Source organism: Scophthalmus maximus, chromosome 19, assembly GCF_022379125.1.
Source record: "Scophthalmus maximus strain ysfricsl-2021 chromosome 19, ASM2237912v1, whole genome shotgun sequence".
NCBI classification, from domain to species: Eukaryota; Metazoa; Chordata; class Actinopteri; order Pleuronectiformes; family Scophthalmidae; genus Scophthalmus; species Scophthalmus maximus.
Genome location: NC_061533.1, coordinates 9,402,350 through 9,427,500, shown reverse-complemented (window position 1 = coordinate 9,427,500; position 25,151 = coordinate 9,402,350). Strand labels below are relative to the sequence as shown.

General features: G+C 42.6%; 1 protein-coding gene across 1 annotated transcript in view; it reads left to right on the top strand.

Annotated features, from left to right (window-relative positions):
- ghra (growth hormone receptor a) overlaps nucleotides 1-24,748 on the top strand; it is a 26,706-nt gene extending 1,958 nt beyond the window's left edge. Inside the window, exons 2-10 of the mRNA XM_035640442.2 lie at nucleotides 6,457-6,578; nucleotides 14,853-14,982; nucleotides 15,577-15,743; nucleotides 16,800-16,978; nucleotides 17,674-17,827; nucleotides 18,002-18,092; nucleotides 18,240-18,309; nucleotides 19,302-19,537; nucleotides 19,651-24,748. Of these exons, the coding sequence (XP_035496335.1) occupies nucleotides 6,461-6,578; nucleotides 14,853-14,982; nucleotides 15,577-15,743; nucleotides 16,800-16,978; nucleotides 17,674-17,827; nucleotides 18,002-18,092; nucleotides 18,240-18,309; nucleotides 19,302-19,537; nucleotides 19,651-20,407 (1,902 nt within the window). The 5' untranslated portion in view covers nucleotides 6,457-6,460 and the 3' untranslated portion in view covers nucleotides 20,408-24,748. The remainder of the gene's footprint in view (nucleotides 1-6,456; nucleotides 6,579-14,852; nucleotides 14,983-15,576; nucleotides 15,744-16,799; nucleotides 16,979-17,673; nucleotides 17,828-18,001; nucleotides 18,093-18,239; nucleotides 18,310-19,301; nucleotides 19,538-19,650) is intronic.
- Nucleotides 24,749-25,151: the final 403 nt, after the last annotated feature.

Below are 25,151 nucleotides of genomic sequence, written 5' to 3'. Positions count from 1 at the left end.
AATCCAAGTCTAACCAATGCGTCTGTAGCTTTCACCACCAAAGCCGACACAAAGATCAAATGTTTGATCTGCACAGTGCACTCGTTTTCTCTGTCTCTGCTGGACTCCCTTGCTTGTACTCTTTACCTTTCTTGTTATCACTCCAGTGCACACACTTGATTTCTTACGCACACATTCGTGCACGGGCACACACACACGCACGCACACACACACGCACACACACACACACACACGCACACACACACACACACAAACACCAACTCCTTCCCTGTCTCACCTCCCACTCGCGCAGTCAGTGGCGAGGTTTGCAGATGTGTCCTGATCTGCTTCCAGCAGAGGCTCTTCTCATGCCAGTGTGCTGACTCTGAGTTTTCCACTCTCGCTTATGAAATAAGAGCAGGAGACCGAGCCGTGCAGTAGCCAGATCTGAATGCCTGAGAGCACACACAGACACACATGCACACAGGTTAAAAACACATACTGTGCCTGCGTGTATACCTTCTCTGCACGCACGCGCGCGCACACACACACACACACAGACACACACACACACACACACACACACACAGGTAAATGAATGTATTTAAAAACGTCCCGCAGTCGAAGACTGTGAGGAGGAGCTGCTGTCTCTCCCAACATGGACTCTTCTTTCCCAGTGTGTGGTGTAACATGCAGGCTCATGTCCACGCCTGTGGTATGTTTGCTCAAATTTTGTTTATTCAAAAAAAAAAATTAGATTATATGGGGACGGGAAGGTTCGGGGGCAGAACATCTATTTGTATTATTCTTGTGTAATTATGGCGAGACTGATTGGAACGTGGCCCACTCTGTGTACGTGTTCTTACAAAAGTGATTATTCCGAAATGATAATGTCAGAATATAATGAGTTCTTCCGCAATATTTTTTATATATTATAGAGCGGTTTTCAAACAGCGATAAAGTAGCTTATGGCCTCAGCTTACAGCGGCACACTGGTTGAAGATGCGGAAATTAATTTGAGCAGAAGGTGAAAGGCATGATGTGTTGGTGCTGTAAAAAATGTCTAATGGCATACATCACATTCACATTAATGCTTTCAAAGACTCAAGGTGTCCCTACATCCCCTGAACTCCCCAAAAGGCTAATGTAGTCTGGCATGTCTGAAACCCTGTCAGACTAAATGCATGAATCAATTTCCGCATTTATAGCCTCAATTTTACACTCGCCCCCCCTTAACTACCTGAAAACCCCCCCAAAGAACATTAGAAACATAGTGAAGCAAAGTTTAATAGAAAGGATTTCTCAGGCCATAATATTGGGTTGAAACCATTCTATAATAGTTTTGTATAAGTGAAGTCAATTTTACCATTTTTCTTCACAGTCAGGTAAAATGAAATGGATTTGTCACGCGTTTCATATTGTGTGAGGAACCCATTCCTTGGGTATTTTATATTTGTTATATATTATAGAGTGGTTTTCACACAGCGATAAAGTAACTTATGGCCTCAACTTACAGCGGCAGACTGGTTGAAGATGCGGAAATTCATTTGAGCTTGGAAGTATACACGCAGAAGGTGAAATTCATGATGTGTTGTTGCTGTAAAAAAATGTCAATATTGACACAACTGTATACACAAGTCTAGTTTTGTATATCGTCAACTTAAATAACACATAATTTGGTCACAGTTTTCCAGTGACTGTAAAAACAATCAGAACATCAACAGTTTTTAAGAATGTTAACGTGATGAGATGTGTGGCCGTCAGGGTTTTTTTTTTTTTTTGTTTTTGTTGGCGTCACATTCACATTAATGCTTTCAAAGACTCAAGGAGTCCCTACACCCCCTGAACTCCCCAAAAGGCTAATGTAGTCTTGCATGTCTGAAACCCTGTCAGACTAAATGCGTGAATCAATTCCCGCATTTATAGCCTCAATTTCACACTCGCCCCCCACTACCTGAAAACCCCCCCAAAGAACATAAGGAACGTAGTGAGGCAAAGTTTTATAGAAAGGATTTCTTGAAAACATTCTATCATACGCGTGTCATATTGTGTGATGAACCCATTCCTTGTTCTGAGTACTACACTAATGGCAAGTTCAGACTGCACGGCTGTCAGAGCTGTCGGATCACTGTGCAGTTCACACTACACGACTTGCTGTCTGGTGACTGGGAGTCTTGCAGTCGTCGTGACTCGTGAGGGACTCCCACACTACACAATCTTTTACCAGGAGAAGACCCAGACCGTGTCGAAGTCCTGCGCTGTGATCGGTTGTAGTTGTCGCCAATTCGTCCAGATATTTAGCCTGTTATAAATCTAGTCAGAAGTCAAATGTCACCTATGAGTTCACACATAGTGGTCGACGACTGCTGATCAAACACCGCTTTGGCTCCGAACTGAGGCTTTTGTTGGCGAGTTCCAAGATTTGTTGGCGATTGAAAAATCGTACTGAATATCATGTAGCGCGAACTAGGCATAACAGTATGCAATCAGCCAGTCTTTTCATAGGTTGTAGCCGCTGTCTCATTGTAAGAATTTGGACCTAGATTTAAAATATTGTTTTCAACTCATGCCCATAAAGCTTTCACAACGTTTTTTCCCACAGATGTGTACTTAAAGCTTGGACATCCCAAAAATTGCACAGTCTGTAGGAGCTATCACTTGAGGCCAACTAAAATGTTGGTTTGGAATGTCTGACTCCCTCTGCAGAGCTTTGTCCATGTTGTATTGACCTACAGTGACACATTTACTACGCACCTCTGATGTCAAAATCTCTCCGTCTGCTTTTCACTTCATTTCATCTGGACAAAGGACTTGACCTCACTCGGTTGGCCAACATGGCTGTACGATATCACTGGAATGCTGAACTAGAGACAAAGAAAGACAAAAGGAAAGAGAGACTTTAAAGGCTGATGTTAATTATTGGGCAAACACCCCTGTCTTCTATCGTAATGGGTGTGTGTGTGTGTGTGTGTGTGTGTGTGTGTGTGTGTGTGTACCAGTGTCGCACACAGATTGGAGCCAACGACCCATTGAGGGTGTGGATGGAGTCCATCACAGCATGTGGTTATTATCCCGTCTTAGGGAGACCTCATTTTCCTGGTTGCTTTTTGTGTTTGCGCATGGATGCACAGTTTGTATTTGTATAATTGTGTTTATGAATGTTGGATGTAGAGTTTACATGCTTACTCAATGTAAAATCACTACTTAAAAGAAATTTTACGCAAGTAAAAGTAAAATTACATGTGTATGAAAAGTAAAATTACATGTGTATGAACATACACAAATGAAGGTGCAATGTCCGTTAAAATGAACTCTGCATAAACATTTCTGCATTAAAGAGGAGGCCTTATGTCATTCATCAGAACAGCTATAATCGCATGCATTTTTTGAGCCATGATTTAATGATTTTTTGAAATACTGGCCTAGTACAGTGTTGTCTATTTATCTTAGATAAATGAATACAGGCACTGGATCTTTACCCTTAAGGGACAAAATTGACCTCAACCAGAAAACATTGACTAATTGGTTTTATTTCTCTTTTTAGTGTCTGGAATATTGACAAGCTGCATTTTTTCCCACCTGAAAGTCTGGAATCGTCGAGGGGCATATACAGTGCCCTCTTTCTCTTACTCGCTGCTTTCTCTTTGCTGGAACCTCTGACCAAATGTTGGCTTGCAAAATCGCTTAATGGTGTTAGTGTGTGCGCGCATACTTTCCCTCTGCAGCTATAGAAGGGACTAAAACAGACACTATGTGACCTCTCACCCGCCTAAACGTTCTTTTTCGCTAGATTCACCCTTTACACTGCCACCCCTTCTGGTCCCAGCCTCCTCCTCCGTCCCTTGATAGATCCTTTTGAACAAACACAGATGATTAATAGCGATTTGAGGAAACATGGGAGAGAAGCATGCTCCTGGCAGTTGGGTGCCATTTGTGTTTGTGTGTGTGTGTGTGTGTGTGTGTGTGTGTGTGTGTGTGTTAGTTTGCGCGATGCCCTCATGTTGAATTTGTGTGTGTGTGTGTGTGTGTGTGTGTGTGTGTGTGTGTGTGTGTGTGCGTGTGCGTGCGTGCGTGTGTTTTTGGGGCAAAGGTAGTGGAAGGAAGGTTGACCACAGATGCCTTAAATGTTTACCAAGACACCCCAGGAGGCTGGGCTGAGCCTCCCTCTTTTCTGATTGGCTTAGGCAGCCTTCCCGCGAGTCTGAGGGCCTGTAATTGGCCCAAGAGAAGAAGAGGAATGGGGGAGAAATGTGCTTGAGTTTTAGATAAGAAGCACCAGCCTTGCCAGAGCTTTCACGGAGAGAGGGGGAGACTAATGTTGGGATTAACATGAGGCCACATGTTGGAACGGAGAGGCTGTTTGGCCCTCTTTTATAGCACTTTGGTTCCTCATCTGATTAAAGAATGTGAGGCTCTGAAACAAAAAAACAATGTGGGCGGGGGGGGGGGGGGGGGGGGGATGAACAAAGAACTCAGAACCTCCCAGAAGAGTCATAATGATTTGAAAGTGCTCATCAAAGGGATTTTTAAGTTCACTATAATAATGATGCTTTTGCGTTTGATGGATAGAGAAAAATTTTATGTTTTCAATTATTACTTCACAATGGAAGGTTGTCAGAAAAACTGAAGGGAGATGGAGGGGTTCTGAGAGGGTCTGAGCACGGCGAATTATCAGATGGAGAAAATGGTCGACAATTACATATGGTTGATTGTAAATGGAGCTTTTTAGTCAGACCAGATGAGCCTGCTGCTTGACAGCTCTCTGCCATGAATTCTTGCATTGTATAACTCTGGCTTGTATGGCCTCGGGACACTTGGAACACACACACACAGACACAGACACACACGCGCACTTATAACTGAACATTTATAGTGCTGGAAAATGGTGTTGCTCTGTGCATTAGGGAAATTTGTCACATTCTGGCAAATGAACCGTGTTCATTTTGAGTCGTCCAGTTATACCAGTACCTTGGATTTTGCAATGGAAATTTTCTTTCTTTTCTTTTTTTGTTGTTGCTTTTATGTGTTTGGTGCAATGTTTTTGTTTAGTTTTTGCTGTTGTTGCACTTTATATGGACATTTCGTCTTAAATCTGCAGTCGGTCTAATCCAAAGTAAATGGAGGGCTGGCTTTCTCGCCATAATTAGGTGCCAGTGTTTGATACATGCTGTTGTACAAACACTCACATGCACTTTGCCCAGGCATTTGCTTGCCACTATGTCTTGAAAGGCTCCATCCAAGCTTTTTGGGGTTTTGAAACTGTGCCTGAGGTGGCTACACTGTTGCTCAGTGGTTGTCACTCTATGTAAGTGAAACATCTTGTGAATTGGTCCTTTTGCCTCCCTATTTCTAGGCCCCCAGTAAATACATACATATAGGGTAACTTGATATTCTGTGTGGCACACTGTAGCTGTGCTGCTTGGCTCTGTCCCCAGGTCATTCCAGAATTGGGTAAAAATAATGGCAGTGTTGCCCTCAGAAACACAGCCTCCGCGTTTGGGGTTGTTGGCTGCCCGGCGGAGTTGTGGAGACACAGCTGTAAATAGCCAAGGGTGCGGACAGAAAGTTGGGCCTATTTTTAGAGGTCGAACTTGACTAGTAGAACTTGTCCGCCAATGCCAGCCTATCGGAGGAAGAGTTTGTCAGTGTTTTTCTATATGACCTTCCATATACTGTGAAAGAATCTTCCCTTGGGTGAGAGAGGCAGTCACCACATTTCAAGTCTTTTTTTTGGGGGGGGGGGAATTTAAGTCTCATTTAGAAGGAGATTACGGCTCAGAGGAACTGTGTTGGTATGTGGTACAAACTTTAGATTATCCTTTATTTTACTAAACCACGTGATGATGAAACCAAAAGCCATACCTACTCCTCGGCGTTTGCATGACGCCTACCACATTGAACTGCAGCCTTCTAAATCGTGTTTGCCTTAAGGAAAGGTCCTCATTCATACTAATCATTGTCTGAGTGAGTGAGAGAGAGAGAGAGCTCCCAAAAAATACTACATTAAGTTTGCAACTAGCCGATGAGCATATTGTGAAGAGGTAGTGCAATGAGTGGTCATATCAGTGTGACGTCTTGCCTATCTTTCAAATGTCTCCTTTATATGTGATATGTAGGTACGTCTGTGTAAAGCCGTAACTGATGAGAAAAGCATTTACGAATGGGTATAACCGTAACAAATGTTGTTTTCTCCAAATAACGGGTGAAAAGTATCATAATCACAAAAAGTCCATGTAAAAAGAGAAATCATGCTGAATTCATTTCGTGTTGGATTTCAGATACGCCAGCTAATAAATAAATGGCAGCCACAGTTGTCCTCAGGGCAGAGAGAAAGAAGGAGAGTAATGGGGGAGGGAGTCTGAGAGTGAGGGGAAGGAGGGTTTTTTAACAGGGGCATGTCATCATGGCGTCCAGCTGATAATTATAATCACAGTGTCTCTGTCCCTCTCTCTTTCTACCCTCTGTCTCTGTCTCCAGCATCATGGCTGTCTCGTCGCCCTCCTCAAATATCCTGCTCCTTCTCCTAATTTCCTCCCTGGATTGGCTGTCCACTCCAGGTTGTGCGTTTGTCTCGGACCGGGACCACACGAACCCATCAGGTGAGTTACCGATGCTTTTTTACTGCATTTGTATCAGGACAACCGGGCAAAAGAAGTAGAATCTGTAGACAATTGATCAATCTCTCCACATGCAGCTCATCAAACATTAACAAATGTGATTCCGGTTTCTGCGCTCAACACGCTGTTGACACTTGTTATCGCGCCCTATGTCAGACATCAGTTGCAGAATGCTTTGTTTGCTCAGATACATGTGGACTGTTGAGCAAATGCCGCACTTTCCTGGTTTGGCTTGTCAAACAGGTTAGTGATCAATAGAGCCAGGGTAAATACAGGGTCTGGACTTCTTTATCAAAGTCCAGGGACGGGACGACGACGCAGGATGTTCCGCCAGCTAATCCAGCTGTCACTGAACCATTTGAAATAATTAGGTGAAAGAATGTGGTGGCTGAGCAAACAGGCCAAACATCCCTCTTAAAATCCGTGAAGGGCCAAGATAGGACATTTAAAATGAATGATGGTGTTTTTTGTGGCATCATTTCCATAGCTGATGCTCAGAGTCTCCATCAGAAGATTGGCTGAGAAATGATGATGAATTGGCGTCTTCCCCTTACGGCTGAGGCAACTCCAGCTTGAATTGGGTGAAAGTGTGCGGCCCTGCAACGGGCTTACCTTTGCTAGAACAGCACATGATTCAGAGAAATTCTCCCAGCCGAGACACCGCAGCTCCCAGGAAGGGATGGTTTTCTGCTGTTAACTTTGTCAGAAACGTGTCTCGCGTTATCTTCTTCTGATAGAGAGATAAGCAACCATTTTCTGTCAAATCCCTTGCTAATGTATTACTGGATTTTCTTTTTGAAATGGTGGAAAATCAAGACAATGGACATGCCCTTGGGTCGCTAACATTTGATATTAGTATTAGTATATCTTTCTTTCTTTCTTTCTCTTTTCTCGTTCTCATTATGTTTGAACACAGTTAAGCCTCACGGACCGGGGAAACATCAAATCTCTACGTCAGCTAATGGCACTGAAAACATTTGGAAACACAGTTAGTCATCCTCGAATGTACAATAGTTCAAGTCACTCTCTTACCAGTTTATTCTTAGGCACATCTGCTCATTGCCATTAACAATTGACAGACGGCATGAGACAGTGACCTGAGAGATCTCCAAACCATCTCCGGGCAGCCTCTCTGGCAGCCGCTGCACCTGTTGCTCGAATGGAAAACGTGCATGTTACCTGGTGAACCACGGGGGGAAACTATGGGCTGTTGGCTTCAATCTGTGTATTATACAGTTATGGAAAAGCGATGACACATTGAATGGCATTTCAGATATTAATGGTGCAGCTAACGGCGCTGGACAAATTATGTCTTGCTTTTTGCTCTTCTTTTTTTTCCACAACCACAATTTGATGTAGCTGACATTTAATAATGCGCAATGGGTTGTTTTTTCTAACGTTGGGCTGTGATAGAACGTTGGTGCAGAGTGTATAAAGAATGTACATATCATTATATGAATGTAGTTGCACTCACACATTCATACATGGTGCATATATTTACGGTGATGGGAGTCATTACAAGTGCTGAAGCGAGCAAGTGGTATTCTCTTTCATTAGCGTCCTTGCCATATTTAATAAATAATAATTGCATGTTGTCCTTGAGCTGAGCAATGATTGTTTGCCACTTCACTGGGGTGCTTCTGTTTTGTCGGAAATATTTTCTCTCGCATCCGGTGGAGAATGCCAGCTCATCTGGTCTTCTTCTGCCGAAATAAGATCAAACCCTTCTTGCTATTCTTCTCCTTCTTCTTTTCCTGCTTTTCTCAGTAATTCTCGGTTATTGCTGTATGCCCTTCAGTCTTGTATTTGGGGAGAGGGGAGACAGTGGGTGCAGTGAGGTGAGTGATCTTTTTCGTTAGTTTGACGACGTTGAGTGAGCCTCAGAGGTTGTGCCCTCTCAAGATATTGCCACAGATATGTGATAACATGGAAAAGACATGGTGTTTATAACATCTCAAAGTTATTTTATTAATAGGATTTGATAATATCCGCACAGAACGCGCATTTCAACACAGCATCTGAATACATACTCTAATGCCATGTTGTCTTAAAAACACTAGTGTCAAACCAGATGGGTGTGTGTGCACTGGAAATTGGTCAAACTTGAGTCTTGAATTTGAGCTCTGTGCTCTGAGTCTCTCCCCTCAGGTCTCTTGACTTTGTATTTGCTCACAAGCCGTCGGAAAAGTCATTATCTCTGCGGGTTTACATTTCCTCTCTGATAAGCTCACAAACAAACCGCTGATAACCATTTGAGGTCAAACCATCAAATGTTCTGACCGGCCCACCTCCTTTAAGACATCAAATTGGACTCGGGCGAGCACTGTGAGGTGAGGCAGGCCTGGTCCTCCTCAACAACCATTTAAACATCTGTAAACACAAAGCAGCCTCTGATAGCACGAGCAAACACACACAGCCTGTTCCTTTCTGCACAGCTGATCTCCACTCGGTTTTTACATATGAAGCGGTCCACATTAAACCTTTTACCCTCTTCTCTTGCTCTCAGACACATATAAGATGTTTCTGAATTCATTGAATCTTGTTGAGTGGGCGAGCAACCCATAAACATTGCGCTTTTGTGATCGTTCCACTTATGGACTCGCCTGCTACCTGGAATTCTGTTGGCTATGTTTCTTCTGCCGCATTTTTTATGTCTGTTGTCAGGCGAGCCAAGAGTAGATGTTTGGAGATGCTCCTATATATTTAAAGGTCTACCAGAGTGATTATAGCCTGTGGCTTGACTTGATCTGTTCTTTCACACACACACAAACACACACACACACACACACACACACACACACGCTTCATCTAGCCCCAGCCTTCCCTGAGCGTCTGCCTGTGTGTCTCAGGAGGACTCAGGCCCATAGATTGATCCTGTTGCACGAGGCCGCGCTCGTGGCCACAGAGGTGGTAACCAGTGGTAACCGTGCAGAGGTTTGGTCTGTCTGGCTTGTACACACAATCTACATTTACATCTGCTCCAGAGGCAACCTTCGGGTGTGTTTGCTCCTCGGAGCAAACTTGGGGCCTTGTGTCCAGTATAAAGTTGAAACCTTAAAAGGCAGGAGAGAGAAATACACACTAGACATACACATATATACACATTAGATGGTGGGAGAAACTGTACAGACTCGAAGCAATGCTCTGTGAATGAATGATAGCAGGTAGGACATCAAAGTCCTTATGTGAGAGTAAAGGGAAAGATTTAGAGACAGCGGGGCAGACTGAGTAGCACTACAAAAAAATATAAAATGAACTAAGCAAAAGGAGATCTCATTTGCTGGAACAAATATTACAAATAACCTGTTTTCTCAACTGGCGATTATGAAATTAACTTCTGCTCGAGTCTGACCCTCTTAATTGTACACCAAGCTTTTTCTCATTCATCAGCACCCAATTGTGACCGAGTTGGCTGTTTGTCTCCACTTTACCCAGCTTAGAAATCTATTTGGCAAGTCACATATACTTTGACACTGATATGTATCATTAAAATGTTCACAGACGACGTATTGGTTGCAGTCCAGTATTCATTTGTAGTGGCTACAGTATTAATGAACTATTTAATGGTTATGTTTGGGCACTCAGCAGGCACTTGTCAGTATGTTGCTTAGAAATGATACCAGTATTTCATCTCTCCATAGTCATTTGAGGATTGACATTATATAAAAAGTGATGGGTTGTGTGGATTTTCTTTAGCTGAACAAGAGAGACGGAGGGAGAAAGGTGAGTCGAGAGAATATGTGCGCACATCTGCAGGTGCCCATGCCGTAAGCCAGACACCGCTGGCTCATCTATATTTACTCCCACTCAAACTTAATATGACATAACTAAGCCAACACTGGGGCCTCTAATGGTATTAGAGGAGATTAACATCATTAGTTCAGGCTAATAAATCATTGGGACCAGAATAATTTGACTGGGTCACTGCATGGTTAAACAAACCAGATTGTTTTCTTGTAGACTTCAAAGCCATGAACACTGATGGGAATCATGAGGATCAGGTGGATCTGCGCGTTCTTTTTTTTCTTTTGTTCATCATTCAAGACACATTCCCTGTGAAAGACAAACACTCTTGTCTGCTGTTCATGTGTTAAAGGGGCAGCAAGCGCTTTTGGAGAAAGCTTGTCTCTCTCTCTGTTGTTGTTGATGATTTCACTGCACTGACCGGGCCTCGAACCCGAAGCCTTCGGTATGGCAGACCGACAAAGCACATTAACCACGAGGCCAAAACCCCTGCGTCGTAGCAATGTTCGCTACCACGTCTGTTAAGGTGTCGGGGCTGGGGGTGCAGCAATATGCCATGTGCACAGTGGCAGGCCCCATCACTCGCACGCTGCCGCTGTGTGCTGCCAATTTCTCCATCTGGTCGAAAGAGACACGCACACAAAGTCAGATGTTGGTGAAGGAAGGGATCTGGATCATCTGCTTTCGATGCTACAGTGTCAATCAATAGTCAGATGTTGACCTAACTGTACAAAAGCCAGCAAAAGTAAAGCAAGTACATACAGGTTATTGCAATAATAAAGCAAGAAAACTAACATAAATACACAATCTTTGTGGTGATGAAACCAAAAATTAGGTCTTTAAGTAATAGTTTAGGCCTATAGAAGGCTTTGTTTTTAATTGTATTTTTCCTATTTGGAGTTAAATTGAGACACGCAGCAGCAATTCGGCTCTGAGTGTCTTGCAATTGTGTTTACACAGTCAGTCAAGAGTAGAGGATGTTCGTGAAGTGACCACAGACAACCGGTTTAACTGTGCAGCAGCAGTCTGTTGGTTTTCTTCAGCCTTAGTGCCATTCAATCAAGTATGCACTAATACCACACTAAAAAGACCTTGTTTATATACTATTTATGTTTGCCTATCTATCTAAAAGGTGCTTTAAACTTAAGAGAAAAAAACAACTGAACAACATTTTACACCCAGACAGTGGTGCAGCATTCTGCACCTATTGTAGATGAGAAATACTGGGAAATTACAAAATCCATTAATTCATCAAGTCTGGTAGGATATTAGTGCAAAAAAAAACTGATTCTTTATGAACAATTCTATGTTAAATAAAACAAAATTTCATGTCAGGGAGAATTCAGTGCACCATAAAATAATCACACATAGATTCCTAATGTTTGGTCTGAAATGAAGCTACGATGGCCGTGGAAAACGTATACTTTTGTTGATACGAAGATTCATCCAGCATTTACCACCCTGACCTATTTCTGCCAATGTGCTTTGCTTAATATTTGCATAGCAGTTAAAACTGTGTTTGTACTGGTCAGTAATAACATACAGTACATATGTAAAGAGAGCAGTTATGGACCAAGAATTGAGCTCTGAAGGACACCACATTGAGATATAACTCAAATTATGACATAAATGAATCCCCTTTAGAGATTAAAATTAAAGCTGTATAAAAATAATTTGGCTTTAAATTTAAAACATCCTATTTTTATCAAGTAAAATATTATACAGATATGAATTTTACCATCTGTTTTGCAGCCAAATATCTCACATTATCTTACAGTTTCTGTTGGTGTTCCATTCACTTTCTCCGACTGTTGTCATCAACAGTATCCATCTCTCTTCTTCCCTCACACCTCCTCCTTACAACCAGCTCCTCTCTCCGTTGAAGCCTCACTAACCACAATGCTAACCCAAATCTGCAAATGACCTGGAAAAGGTGGTAATTCATTGAGCCACCGCCTCGTTTTCCTTGCGCTCCTCAGGCCCGTGAAGCATTTCACAGTGCAATAACTGATAAAGCCTGCTCGCACCTTTCTCATCGCCTTTTTAGTGCTGTTTGCCAGCTGGACCAAGGCCTGTGGGAAGAGTCCTTTATTTAGGCCTTTTAATGGATTTGAAACCTTAATGGCTGAAGCTGACATCAAGGGAGATAAGTGGTTTCCTAGCTCCTCTGTATAGATTGATGAACACAGGACATGAAGCGAAGAGCTGTTTATCTGTCTCAGCTGCACACACACAGCCCACAAGGACCAACAGATACAGTATGTACGGACAGCCACACACACACACACACACACACACACACACACACACACACACAAAATCAGGTGTTTAGCTCCAGACGAAGGCTTTCAACTGCTGATCATTAAATGGCAGCTGGCGAGTACGGGCACGATTGAGCTCCCAACCGCTGAAACTCTGTGATGGTTACTATGTTTCAAAATCTGTGGGTACGGCTCTGCAGCAAAATTACCAGCCTAAGTATGATCAACATGTAGCTGTCAAGACAATGCCCCCTGGCTTGTAAACCAGTTACAACTTGAACAGTTCCTTTTCACCTTTTTATATGGTGAGAAAGTTTTTTGTTGTTGTTGCTTTTTAACAGCAATGTACAGAATAAGCCTTCTGATACCAGATTTGAGGAGCAATAGAAGAAATATGACAACCAGCGACTCAGTAAGAAAAAGAGACATTGAGAACTAGTTGAGAATGTGACTCCAGGTGTTGCTGCACATCCTTTCACCTTTGACACACTTCACATTCACACTACCATCGAGACCATTTTTGAAAAGGCTGCCCCTTCTGACCTCTACCAGCAGAGCCCCATTGTTTACGGAGAGGTAAACCCTCAAAACACTGCCCGTGTGCTGTCGAGGCTTCTTCACCGAGACCAGAACAGCAGCAGTCCGAGTTTGCCTGACGAGTTGGTCTCACCATGTGAATAATTCCATTCGAGCAGCAGTTAAAAGTGGCAAATTGTCCAAAGTTACATTGTACACATCAGGATAAATTTTTAACGGCAGATTTATATTGCCGACCTTGAGAATCTCAGGAATCAAGCGGTGTATTAACTCAAAAGCATGCATTTCCAAGGTGTCATTTTACTTTTTACGTAAACTATCCTGCTGCGGCTCTCGTTTGCATCCAGTGTATGCAGAAAGCTCTTTGATGGTGGCAGCTGGAATTTGTTGAATGGGGGAGGGAGGACGAGTTGAAATAGCAAAGCTCTGGGAACCACAACAGTATGCAGAAGATGAAGGGAGGGTAGGTGGAAAGAGGGGGGCCGGGAGAGAGCTAGAGGCGAAACGTCACAGGAATGCAATGAATTATGAGGTTTCCCTGGCATTAAATTCAGCAAAGTAATCAAAGTAATTGTGTACAGGGCTGTTCTGTGTGAATAAATGATGAGTGTGCGCAGTTTGATACCTGCCCGGTGTTGGACTTGTTTAGCGAGACTATGTTGAGATCATTTTAGTTATAAGTAAACATAAATAAATATAGAAATAGCTCCATTGTGTCTGTCTTTAACTCCTGCCTTGTGGCAGTGCGTGCGTGCGTGCGTGCGTGCGTGGTATATGCTGCAGCTACAGTGAGAAAGAGCTGGGGGAGAGCGGGTAGAACAGAAATCAATACGTTCAGTTGCTTATTTATGGTTGCACCAAAATGGTGGCAGGGGATCGGTGATGAGGAGTGACGGGGTGCCGAATAAGAGGCGGAAAGTGCTGAGTCAGGGCCTCGGGGGTAAATGGCATTAAATGTGTGTGGATAGATCTGAAGGGTGAAGCAGAGAGCGTTACCTGCGTTTGTCACTGGTCAGTCAATGAAAATATGTGACACTAAAAATATGTAGTGTGTATGTGCAAGTATGTTAAAAGAAAAAGTATTCTGACACATCTGTGTTTGTGGAACACTTCAAATATCCTATTTTCATACTGTATGCTACAGAAACATTTTGAATTTGTGTAACAGCCTCGGCTGTGCACAGGGTCAATAAGGGGGTTGAAAAAACTGAGCTTAAAGCAAATGTGTTACAATGAAGAAAAAGTCTCCCAGTCTTAAAATTTTTCTTAATCTATAATTCAGAGCACAAGCTTCTTTTATTTATTTATTTGATAAATGTTGATGTACTCTCATGATTCCCTGCACTTTTGGGGTAATATCTGCATGGTTGAAATTCACTTATTGTAAGTCGCTTTGGACAAAAGCATCAGCTAAATGAATGTAATGTAATGTTATGTATTTAAAAAAGCCTCAGTATGTAACATTCAAATATCGAAACATACAACATCCAAAGAGGAATCGACAACGGTGAGCGCAGCTTATATTTGTAAAAGTACAACTTAAACAATACAGAGTAGTACAATCAATATTGGTAAAATGAATAGATCAACCATTGCTGGGGTCATTGAAGTTTAGATGTTATCAGTATTATCTGTGGTGGTTCATCCACCCAATGCAGTCTGAGCTCTGTTTATTTTGTCTCTGAACTTAGCCTTTCTTCTGTCTTTCTCCTAGCTCCCCTTGAGCCTCATTTCACTGAGTGCATCTCAAGGGAACAGGAGACATTCCGCTGTTGGTGGAGTCCAGGCACCTTCCACAACCTGTCCACCCCTGGAGCACTCAGAGTCTTCTACTTTAAGAAAGAGTGAGTGCGGGTCGCCGTGTACCTTCTTCAGTTGGAGAAGTCTGTGTGATGCCCCTTTAACACCAAAGTAAGCGTGTATGTGCAGGTTTTATTTCAAGGTTTACGACCGTTACTTCAGTTAAACTGATTGGACTTATTTACAGCAGGTTTAGTCTTTGAGCATATAAGCTCTCCACTGGGCGCCTATAGTGACGAAGATTCGGACCATACAATTACACAGTTGCCATTTTTATGGTGTTTTCACAGCCCTTTCGGTGACAGTATCGCCTCCCCCCACGTGCAATTGCATTTTGGGGGGAGATTGTCCACACATTTCCATCACTGCTGATCGGAGCTGGAGTCGATAAATACCCACGACCACTGTGTCACTGTCATTTGCCTCACGGATGACTGCCGATTGCACCTTTTCCCAGTGAAGACAAAAGTCAGATGCTAGTTGGGTGTTCCCAACTAACATCTGACTTATGGTATGTGTCGCACTTAACGTACATACCGTATGTGAGTCACAATACATATGCTTCAACCCTCGGATGACAGTAATTTTCTTCCTTTGCTTCTTTGTCTTTTTCCTCCATCGCTGTTTCCCTCCACCAGGTCTCCAACCAGCGAATGGAGAGAGTGTCCACAGTACATCCATTCGAACAGGGAGTGCTTCTTCGACAAAAACCACACGTCCATTTGGATCCCCTACTGCATGCAGCTGCGCAGCCAAAACACCACCTTTTTTAATGACGACGATTGTTTCACCGTGGAAAACATTGGTGAGCAACCAACATTTGTGCTTATCCTGACTTTTGCAAAAGGTCCAATGAATGATTTAACAGTTTGAAGCGTGTTCTAGTAATCGATCACATGTACAGGTTTCCAGGAACTTGTATTTGCTGCTGCATATCAAATAAGCAACTGTCACATGCCTGTCAATATCAGATATAGATACGCAGTGTTTACACACCAAATGTTATGACGTCTGACAGTATTTATCTAACTAGGACTGTAGACGATGCTGTACTGTCACATGGAAATGTCATATGTCTGCTGCTATCTCTCCCCTCTGATCATTAGCTCGCCTTATGTGTGCAAATTGAGTATCAGTAGGTTTTCCTTAGATAACATTTGGATGTTGTCCTTTTAACCACTGAAACAGAAATACACGTAGAGTAAAAAAGGACATGAATGGTTTTGTCCAAGATATCTCATCAGCATCTGGCAACTTCTCCAGGAAGTTTCCTGTTGATATTGATGGTCACCATATGAGTAGACCTTTTTAATTACCTCCCAGCCTGTGCTACCATCAGGACCGAGTTTCCACTTGTACCCAAGAAATATCAATTTGTAATACACGGCTTTCCAGTACATTCCAGGTTGACACCCTTCCCCCTTTTGACACTTCACTAGTTTTGCTTCATTAATTCGCATCAACCTCAGACCAAATATCAACACTGCACACGAAATACCGTGTACTTTAATTGACAGATTGACATGAAATTTGGAGAAACACCCTTGTCAACTGGTGGTTAAGACTAGCATACTTGTAAACATGTTGTTCATTTAACTGGACACTTCAGTACAGTCTGAGACTCACACTGTTCAAGCACATAAACACACATAAAGTGAAGGTGTCCTTCACTTTATACTTTACATTTGGAAAATGCATTAACTTATAAAACATATATAGTAGTGTCTTGGATGGGCTATAATTATTCATTTGTTCCCCTAAATATTATCAAGTGCACTCCTATTTATCATGTTCAGTGGTATTAATAGCTTGTTTTTGTTTTTCTCCTGTTCAAACTGAACTTTTGCCCTTTTCCTGGCAGTACGTCCGGACCCACCAGTGTCTCTAAACTGGACCCTCCTGAACATAAGTCCCTCTGGGCTGAGTTATGATGTCATGGTCAACTGGGAGCCCCCGCCCTCCGCAGACGTTAGGACGGGCTGGATGCGCATCATGTACGAAATCCAGTACAGAGAGAGAAATACCACAAAGTGGGAAGCAGTGAGTGTTCTCTCCTTTTATTTGCTCTTAAATTCTCTATCACTTCCTCCCTCGCCTTTATGCACACACAGTTAATCGTGCAGACACACGTAAACACACACAGCTCAATACTTAACAGAATGCCCCTGTGCACATACACAAGCTCACTCGGACGCAAATACTCATGCACCCTCTTAAAAGTAAATGGTAGGTAGGTCATAGTGGCACAGTGTCGTGTTTCCTTCCCCCTCCCCCATGAGGTCTCATGGCTAAAATGGAGTGTAGCTTTGTTGGCAGGGCAGTGGAAGCCAGAGCAAGGTCCTCTGGGAAAACACAGCCTCTCTGAAGGAAGTGAAGGGGGGGATCTGTAGGTCAGAGGCCATGGGACCTTGTACAGGCTCATATTCATTACCGTGTGGCCCGGGCCATCTGACAAATGCAGCCTTGGAAACTGTTTTGGAACCTTCCTTTATGACAGCATGCCATCTACCTAATGTGTCTGTGATTGCGCCTTCGGAAAGGTCACAGTTACAGGTACCAAATGTAAAAGGTCATCAGTACCCTGTTAATAAATCAGCATCAGTGTTGATGTTGTTGCTGTCTGTTTAGACAACCTGAATCCTTTTCTGTTTAATTAAAACAACACTAAAATCACTTTTTTTTTTTTAAGAAAAACCTCATGCGTTCTCTTCATCCTATGTGTTTATCTATTGTAGTTGGAGATGCAGCCCCAGAGTCAGCAGACAATCTTCGGTCTGCACATAGGAAAAGAGTATGAAGTGCACATCCGCTGCAGGATGCAGGCCTTCACTAAGTTTGGAGAGTTCAGCAGTTCCATCTTCATTCACGTGACCGAGATTCCCAGCAGAGGTAAAATCACGGTGGTTCAAGGGTGGAACAATAAAACTTTTGTCAAAAACAAAGCCGACTGGCCCGTTGCCTTGTGTGGTTCAGACTGACATGGTCCATCATTCGGAACAACCTGGAACTTTGTAGTTGCGATAATGATGGGATGTGTTTTGTCTTGTTGTTGTTGTTTTTCAGAGACTACTTTCCCTCTCGCGGTTGTTCTTGTTTTTGGGATTGTGGGCATCCTCATACTCATCATGCTGATTATCGTCTCTCAGCAGCACAGGTAGGAACAGTAACACTCTCTCTCTCTTATACATGGCTCACCCACACTTTCCAAAACACATTCAACCTCTGCTGCATGATGGCAGTGACAAATGCTGTGAACATATCATTTTTTCATCCTGCGCTCCTCTTCTCCCCGCTGCTGCAGACTCATGATGATTCTGCTGCCACCAGTTCCTGCACCCAAAATTAAAGGCATCGATCCAGAGCTGTTGAAGGTACACTTATTTCTCCTTGGTTATTCTGCCTTGCTTGGTTGTTTTTTATATGAACAAAAATACTAGACCCCAGTGATACATTGACATTTAAGCTGGCTTGCCACAGACATGCTGTTACTGCTTTATACGTCGGCTTATATGTAACAAGAAGTTGTGGTACTAAATATGATGCCAAATGTTTGAGGTAATCCGAAACAGTGTCACCGAGTCATAATTTATCCACCACAGAGCTTGTTTTTCAACCGTGACATGTCTCCCAAATGTATTTAATGAGCACTTTTAATGAATTGAACATTATGCGAGAAAACAAATATCAGCTTATATATTGTAATATGATCTTTTGAACTCTCGAAAATGCTGTTTCATAATATCCTCTTGCACTGCATGAGCATAAATAGTGAAATTGTAGCGATCAATAATCCACAGCAGTCAACACATGGATTTGTAGAGTGTTTATTCGCAAGTTTTGTGTAACCACTGTTTTTTTGTTACCTTCCCAATGTAACTTTGATTAAAAACGGACGCCCCTGGATGTCCACGTGCCATGTAACCGTCACGCCACCCACTGTATCTTTTCCTATCACTGCTTGTTAGACAATTTGCAAGCAAACAGGCACTTTTGCTTTTTTTTTTAAGTTAACAAGGACAAGAGAACCACTGAGGGATAATAACACATGAAGAGGGTCGTGGTTCAGTATTATGTTATTGACAGATGGTGTAGGATGCATTTAACAAGCAGCCTGTTTGCTTTTTACAATCCAAGCTGACCCATGGCCCTCAGAAAAGAAGTCCTTATATGGATGAATAAAATAACAACGCTGATATTTCATATTCAAACAAAGGTGGACACACAATATCTGTTGTGTTTGCAGCTGATTATGCTAAAAGAATTACACACTGGCACATAAACCAATAGAAAGAGATTGGAGGTTTATTATTGCTTCCTGATAGCCACACACACTTAATGTACATGCAAATTTGTGCACATGCAGAAGGGGAAGCTGGACGAGCTGAATTTGTTCCTGAGTGGCGGGGGTATGGGTGGCCTGTCCACTTATGCACCAGATTTCTACCAAGACGAGCCATGGGTGGAGTTCATCGAGCTGGACACCGAGGATGCCGACTCTGGGGAGAAGGAGGACAACCAGGGCTCAGACACGCAGAGGCTGCTTGCTCTGTCCCAACCCGTCAGCCACCACATGAACATAGGGTGCTCCAATGCCATTAGGTACTGCACAGATTCACTTTGAAAAGGCGTCCTTTTTTTTTATTCGTGCTACCAGGTGGTTTTCCAAATATTAATTTGACCCCCCCTTTTCTCTCTGTTCCCTCTCCCCCCAGCTTCCCTGATGATGACTCAGGCAGAGCCAGCTGTTACGACCCAGATCTCCTCGACCAAGAAACCTTAATGCTGATGGCCACCCTGCTGCCAGGCCAACCCGAGGGCGGAGAAGCCTCCCTCGATGTTGAAGAAGGGGCCTCAGCCTCCGAGAGGAGCAAGAGGGCCCTCATCCAAACCCAAACTGCGGGACCCCAGACTTGGGTCAACACAGACTTCTATGCGCAGGTCAGCAATGTTATGCCCTCCGGGGGCGTGGTGCTGTCTCCTGGCCAGCAACTCAGAATCCAGGAGAGCACCTCGGCCACAGAGGAGGAAAAACAGAAGAATATAAAAGAGAGTGAAGACAGGGGTGACGAAAAGAAGCAGAAGGAGCTGCAGTTTCAGTTGCTGTTAGTGGATCCTGAGGGAAGCGGCTACACCACGGAGAGCCACGCCCGGCAGATCGGCACTCCCCCGAGCTCCCCCATGCCTGGTGAGGGGTACCAAACCATACTGCCTCCGCCAGCGGAGACCAAACCCGCAGTGGAAGATAATCAATCACCTTACATTGCTCCTGACTCTCCCCAGTTCCAGTTCAGTGCTCCTGTCTCAGACTACACCGTGGTGCAGGAGGTGGACACTGAGCATAGCCTTCTCCTCAACCCCCCTCCCCACCAGTCGACCCCTCCCTGCCTGCCACAGCACCCCTTCAAGGCCCTGCCTGCAATGCCTGTGGGGTACATCACCCCAGACCTGCTGGGCCACCTCTCACCATGAAATGACAATGCCAATGGACCTATGGGTGCAAGGTTTATTAACCAGGAAGTCCCCTGCTCTCACAAACGCCTGTTTCTACCTAATTCCCGCTGGAAACCAAATAACTTGTAGCACACAGTGTGGATTGAGTGTTTGATTTCAGAGGCTGCTGAGAGCGAGACATTAAAGGCAACAAGTTGTGTTGTTGACTCTAACATATCTTGCTTCATCCATTAATTGGCTATATATGGCTATCAGAAGTACATGTGGGGGAGAAAACTAAATGCACAGTTTTCTCTGTTCGTTGACATCCACACACCCGACACACAAACACTAAGCTGGGCTTGATATAGTAATGAGTTCAAAAAGCATTAGCTCACTGCTAACCTTCCTTGGATCTCATTACATCGCTGGCTAATTGTGTTTAGGACAATGACATTACTGAAGTCTTGATCTTGCGGAGACATGTAGTCAGTGTATGGTTGATTAGGAGAAGAAAAGCACACTCTAGTCACGGGTTTCACCCGACACCGTGAAGAAGTCATTGCTGTTGTTGATACCTCTTTCTGGCAGAGATGTTTGCCACTCAATTGTGGCTTATTTTATATTCTTAAATTTCTTATTTCATTGTGTCATCTTATTAGTGCTTCACTAGAGATATATTTTTATACGAAAAAAGGCATAACGGAAAATTTCTGCCCCAAAATACAGTTGAAAACACGCAACTATGCAGTTGTCCCTTGCATTCTGGGCTTCATTTTGTTCAAATGAATGTGCACATACAGACATAAATAGCCAGGACAACAAACAACACACTATTGTTATTACTTTGCTTTCCTTCCTCGGGGGATGTTGAAAGGCATTCTGGGAAGTGCAGGACTACTGGAGTAAAAGTAAAGGTGATAATTAAAAGGGAAATGAAAACATTTCATCGCACACTTATTCCTGGAATGCATTGAAATATTGTATAATAATATATTTTCTTTTAACCTGAGTGTTTTTGTTTTTTCATTTTTAATTTGACATTCATACTGTACTGTGAACATGCATCACTTACAGCACTGAACAGCAGTTCTTGTAGAAAGCTGAATGGTTCATTCAGATTCAGTCACAGTCGGGAGCCGCTCAGTACAAATTGTGCCATAGTGCACTGAGCACCACCAAGTGCCTTGCTCACGGGCACGTAGTTCTTTTTTTCAGAAGGGAAACCAAGCAGTTTTGAGAAAATAGGTACCGCGTTACAGACTGTAATAGCAACCAAGTCAACCAGCACTCATAATCTATCACTTAAAGTGGAACCTTTAAGAGCAAGCTCTCAAACTGGGAGATTTATTCTTCTGGCGTTGCATCGTTATTGCAGGGACAGCAACTGGAGAAGGTTGAAAGACTGTGAAAGTAGGTAATAGCTGTAATTAGCTAACATTTTATACTGAGTATCTGCCAAGTACGCCGTGTTAGCGACCTGTGCTATGATAGTGTTATTGGCTTGCCTTATCCGTGCTAATGTATGCATACGTAATTTAGATGTGTGCATTTGTGCATCGCTACAGTGTGTACAAGCAAGTATCGCTATGTAGCTAAAGTCTCTCTGCATAGATTCAGTACAAAAAAAACTTGCACATGCACAGTAACACAGTAACATGCACGCACACACACACACACACACACACACACACACACAATTACACTATACATACTTGCCTTAATTGACAGATTTCATTATGCCTTCCTGACATGGCCATAAAAAGTATGATCTGAAAATTGTTGTAAGGGGTAAACCTTTTTCTGAGGCCATTCAACTGTAATTTGCATGTTCCGGATGCTCATCAAACTAACCCACAATTTCCAAACAAAAATGTCGATCTGGGACAGGAGAGCAGAGTTCCAAGCTCTGGCAACAAATACATAAATATAAAGGCTATACGTGTGTGTATTTCGGCACACATATTGAGACCTAGTTACTTGTTTTTATAAGAATGAGTTTGGGATATTATACATATTATAGGCTGAATCTATCTCATAATCAGCTTTTTGTCACTAAGCTTGTGCTTGGTTCAAAAGAGACCTTTTGTGAAGGTTTAAGGCTCCTCGTGTGGTTTTTTTTTTTATGAATTCTATCATAAGAAACTATGACAATATGCCTGTGACAAACAGCAGCATAGCATACTCTATACAATAAGCTAAACAAATAAAGGTTGTGCCATATGCATGGTTTTGTGATACAGTGCAATGGATTTACATTTCAATGAGTCTATACGAATGAGTCGGAGATGAATACATCTCATTATAAACAAAACATACTTCACGGTGAAAAAGGAAAACATACCCTGCCTTTGAACTATCCTCGGAGATAAGCAGGCCAGTGACTCAGATGGAAACGGTCTTTTGTATGAGACAATCCAGTAATGAAGAGAGACATAGCAAGAACCATTAAAATACAATTTCTAAAAATGTGAATATAATAGATATGTACCACTTCTCTCTGTATCTATCAATTTTTTTGAGCCCAGTGTCTCTGTTGTTGCTGCCTAGTGCTGGGGAGACCAGCAAGTCAATGCTGTTGCAGAAATGTCTTAATATATTTACTAGTGCTGTAAAATTACAAATATGTATTTTTTAACGTCATTAATGTTACTAATCACAACATATTGCTGCTCGGTACATGGGTTTTTCCTGCATAAAGCCTTACTGTGGAAGGGCCATTCAAGAGTTAATTCTATTGTGTAGTAAAAGTGTAAATGCTGAGGTGATAAAACCTGCCAATTTTATGATACTGGTTTCTGGAAATGTCTGGGAGAAATGGGAATGTGTGATTTGGTTCAGTCATCAGTAGCAACAATTAGACAGTTGAATCAAGAAGCTATACAGTCACTTAATGATGCTCATCTGACCTGCACAGTGTTCACACCCATCCAAAAATTCCCAGAAGGCTCTCTGTGTATATGAAGGAAGATCAGACAATGGGAGAAGCAATGCTTTGGGGGGGGGGTCTTTTTTCAGATGTACCGTGGCGATTGTGCATGTGTGCAAACTGGAACAAGTGATGCAATTACAATATTGAGGAAAAGTTGTTGAAAAAGGAAAGGAAAAGAAAGAAAGGAGGTGTTTTTTCCGTACTGGTGTTTACTACAGTACATTGTGTCTGCATTTTTTTTTGCCAGTTCACAATGAGCTAATTCTTAATGTAGTGTAAAAGTTTGCAACAAAAATTTTCGAGCTTATATATGTTACAGAAACTTTAGAGCAAGCACTTTTTACACATATAGTAAATATCTGATCTTTAAAATAGTATTCAGATTTTGTATCTATTGGACTGAATCAAATATATTACTTGTTACTACAAAACAGCTTCTTTTTTTATTTAGCACAATAATCAGATGGTGAGGACCCTTCGATGTCAATGAGCCTTAGTTTTGTTCTACAGAGTTTATGTTTATAGGACATATTTTACACTACCAGATTGATAGGATGATGTACTGTAATGGAGTATTTAATATTTGGTATAAGAGTTATTGATAGATAGAGCAGATAGATGTAGTCTTTGAGTGAAATAGTTCTACTGTAACTCTGCACTCTCACACGTCTCCCGCTATGTGATTTCAGCATTTCACTATTAAGGTGCGTTTAGATGGGGCTGAAGTGTTTTTTTATGATGTGTTTTGACCCCTGGTGTCTTGGTTTCGTGTCAGTTCTTGGGCGGCGTTTGTTGCTCGTCTTTAAGCCTGGAGATAATCATGAGAGCTGGAATTTGTGCGGCCTCTTGTGCTTTGTCAAACAAAGAGAACATTGTGAGATATACGTTTTAGCTTGTTGGGGGAAATAGTTTAATTATTGTAAACGGTAAATAGCCTTTTTTTTTATTAATAAGTTCAGTGGCTCCAGTCTATATTTCTGTCCGTGTGTTATTTATTTGTTTGCGCAGAGCCCTCGCATCACCCCACTACCCAGTCTGGCCATAATGGATCGGGCAACATGACTAATGTGTGCACTGTTATTCTCTGACGTGTGTCGTCCAGGTTCACAGAACAAGAAATATTCTACGTGTCAGAAACAGCTGCGTTGCCATCTGCGCGTGAACACCCCAACACCATAATTTATCTGTTTGCTATCTGTTTGCATTGACTTGACCAATCAATAGGACTTTACTCTGTATATTTTCAGGCCCCAATCACATTTTAAGACCCTCCTGGCCTCGGAGCCACTGTCCTTATCTGTTAGCTGTTGTTTTACTCAAGGCCAAGAACGGTGTTGATCTATGAGGATTTGATATTGTTCTCCTACCAGCTGAAGTTTTCTGGTGTTGTAAGTGTGATCGATAAGCTCTCGACAAGTAGCACAATAAACATATATACTGCATCTTAATCACCTTGTGCATTGTTTTTGTCATAGGTTGTTTTCAAAAATAAAAAAACCCATCTTTTTAATTGTAAATGTTGGCTCCCCAAAGCTCAGCCCACACTTAACATACTGCCATTAAGAGTACATATGAAATCACACTGTACTGTGAAGGTTAGCTCAGATCAGCACTCAGTGACGGAGAAGGACGGTAATGAAGAGTGTGTGTGTGTGTGTGTGTGTGTGTGTGTGTGTGTGTGTGTGTCTGAGAGAGGACATTTGAATTTTGTGCATGTATGTGTGGTGACTGTCGGGTGCAGAATGTGTACTTGCTTGTGAGCGACACAGAGCCACTTTGTGTGTGAATGAGTTCACAAGTGGGTGATTTTCACTCTCTCGCTCTCTCTCTCTCTCTTTTTCTCTCCCTCCC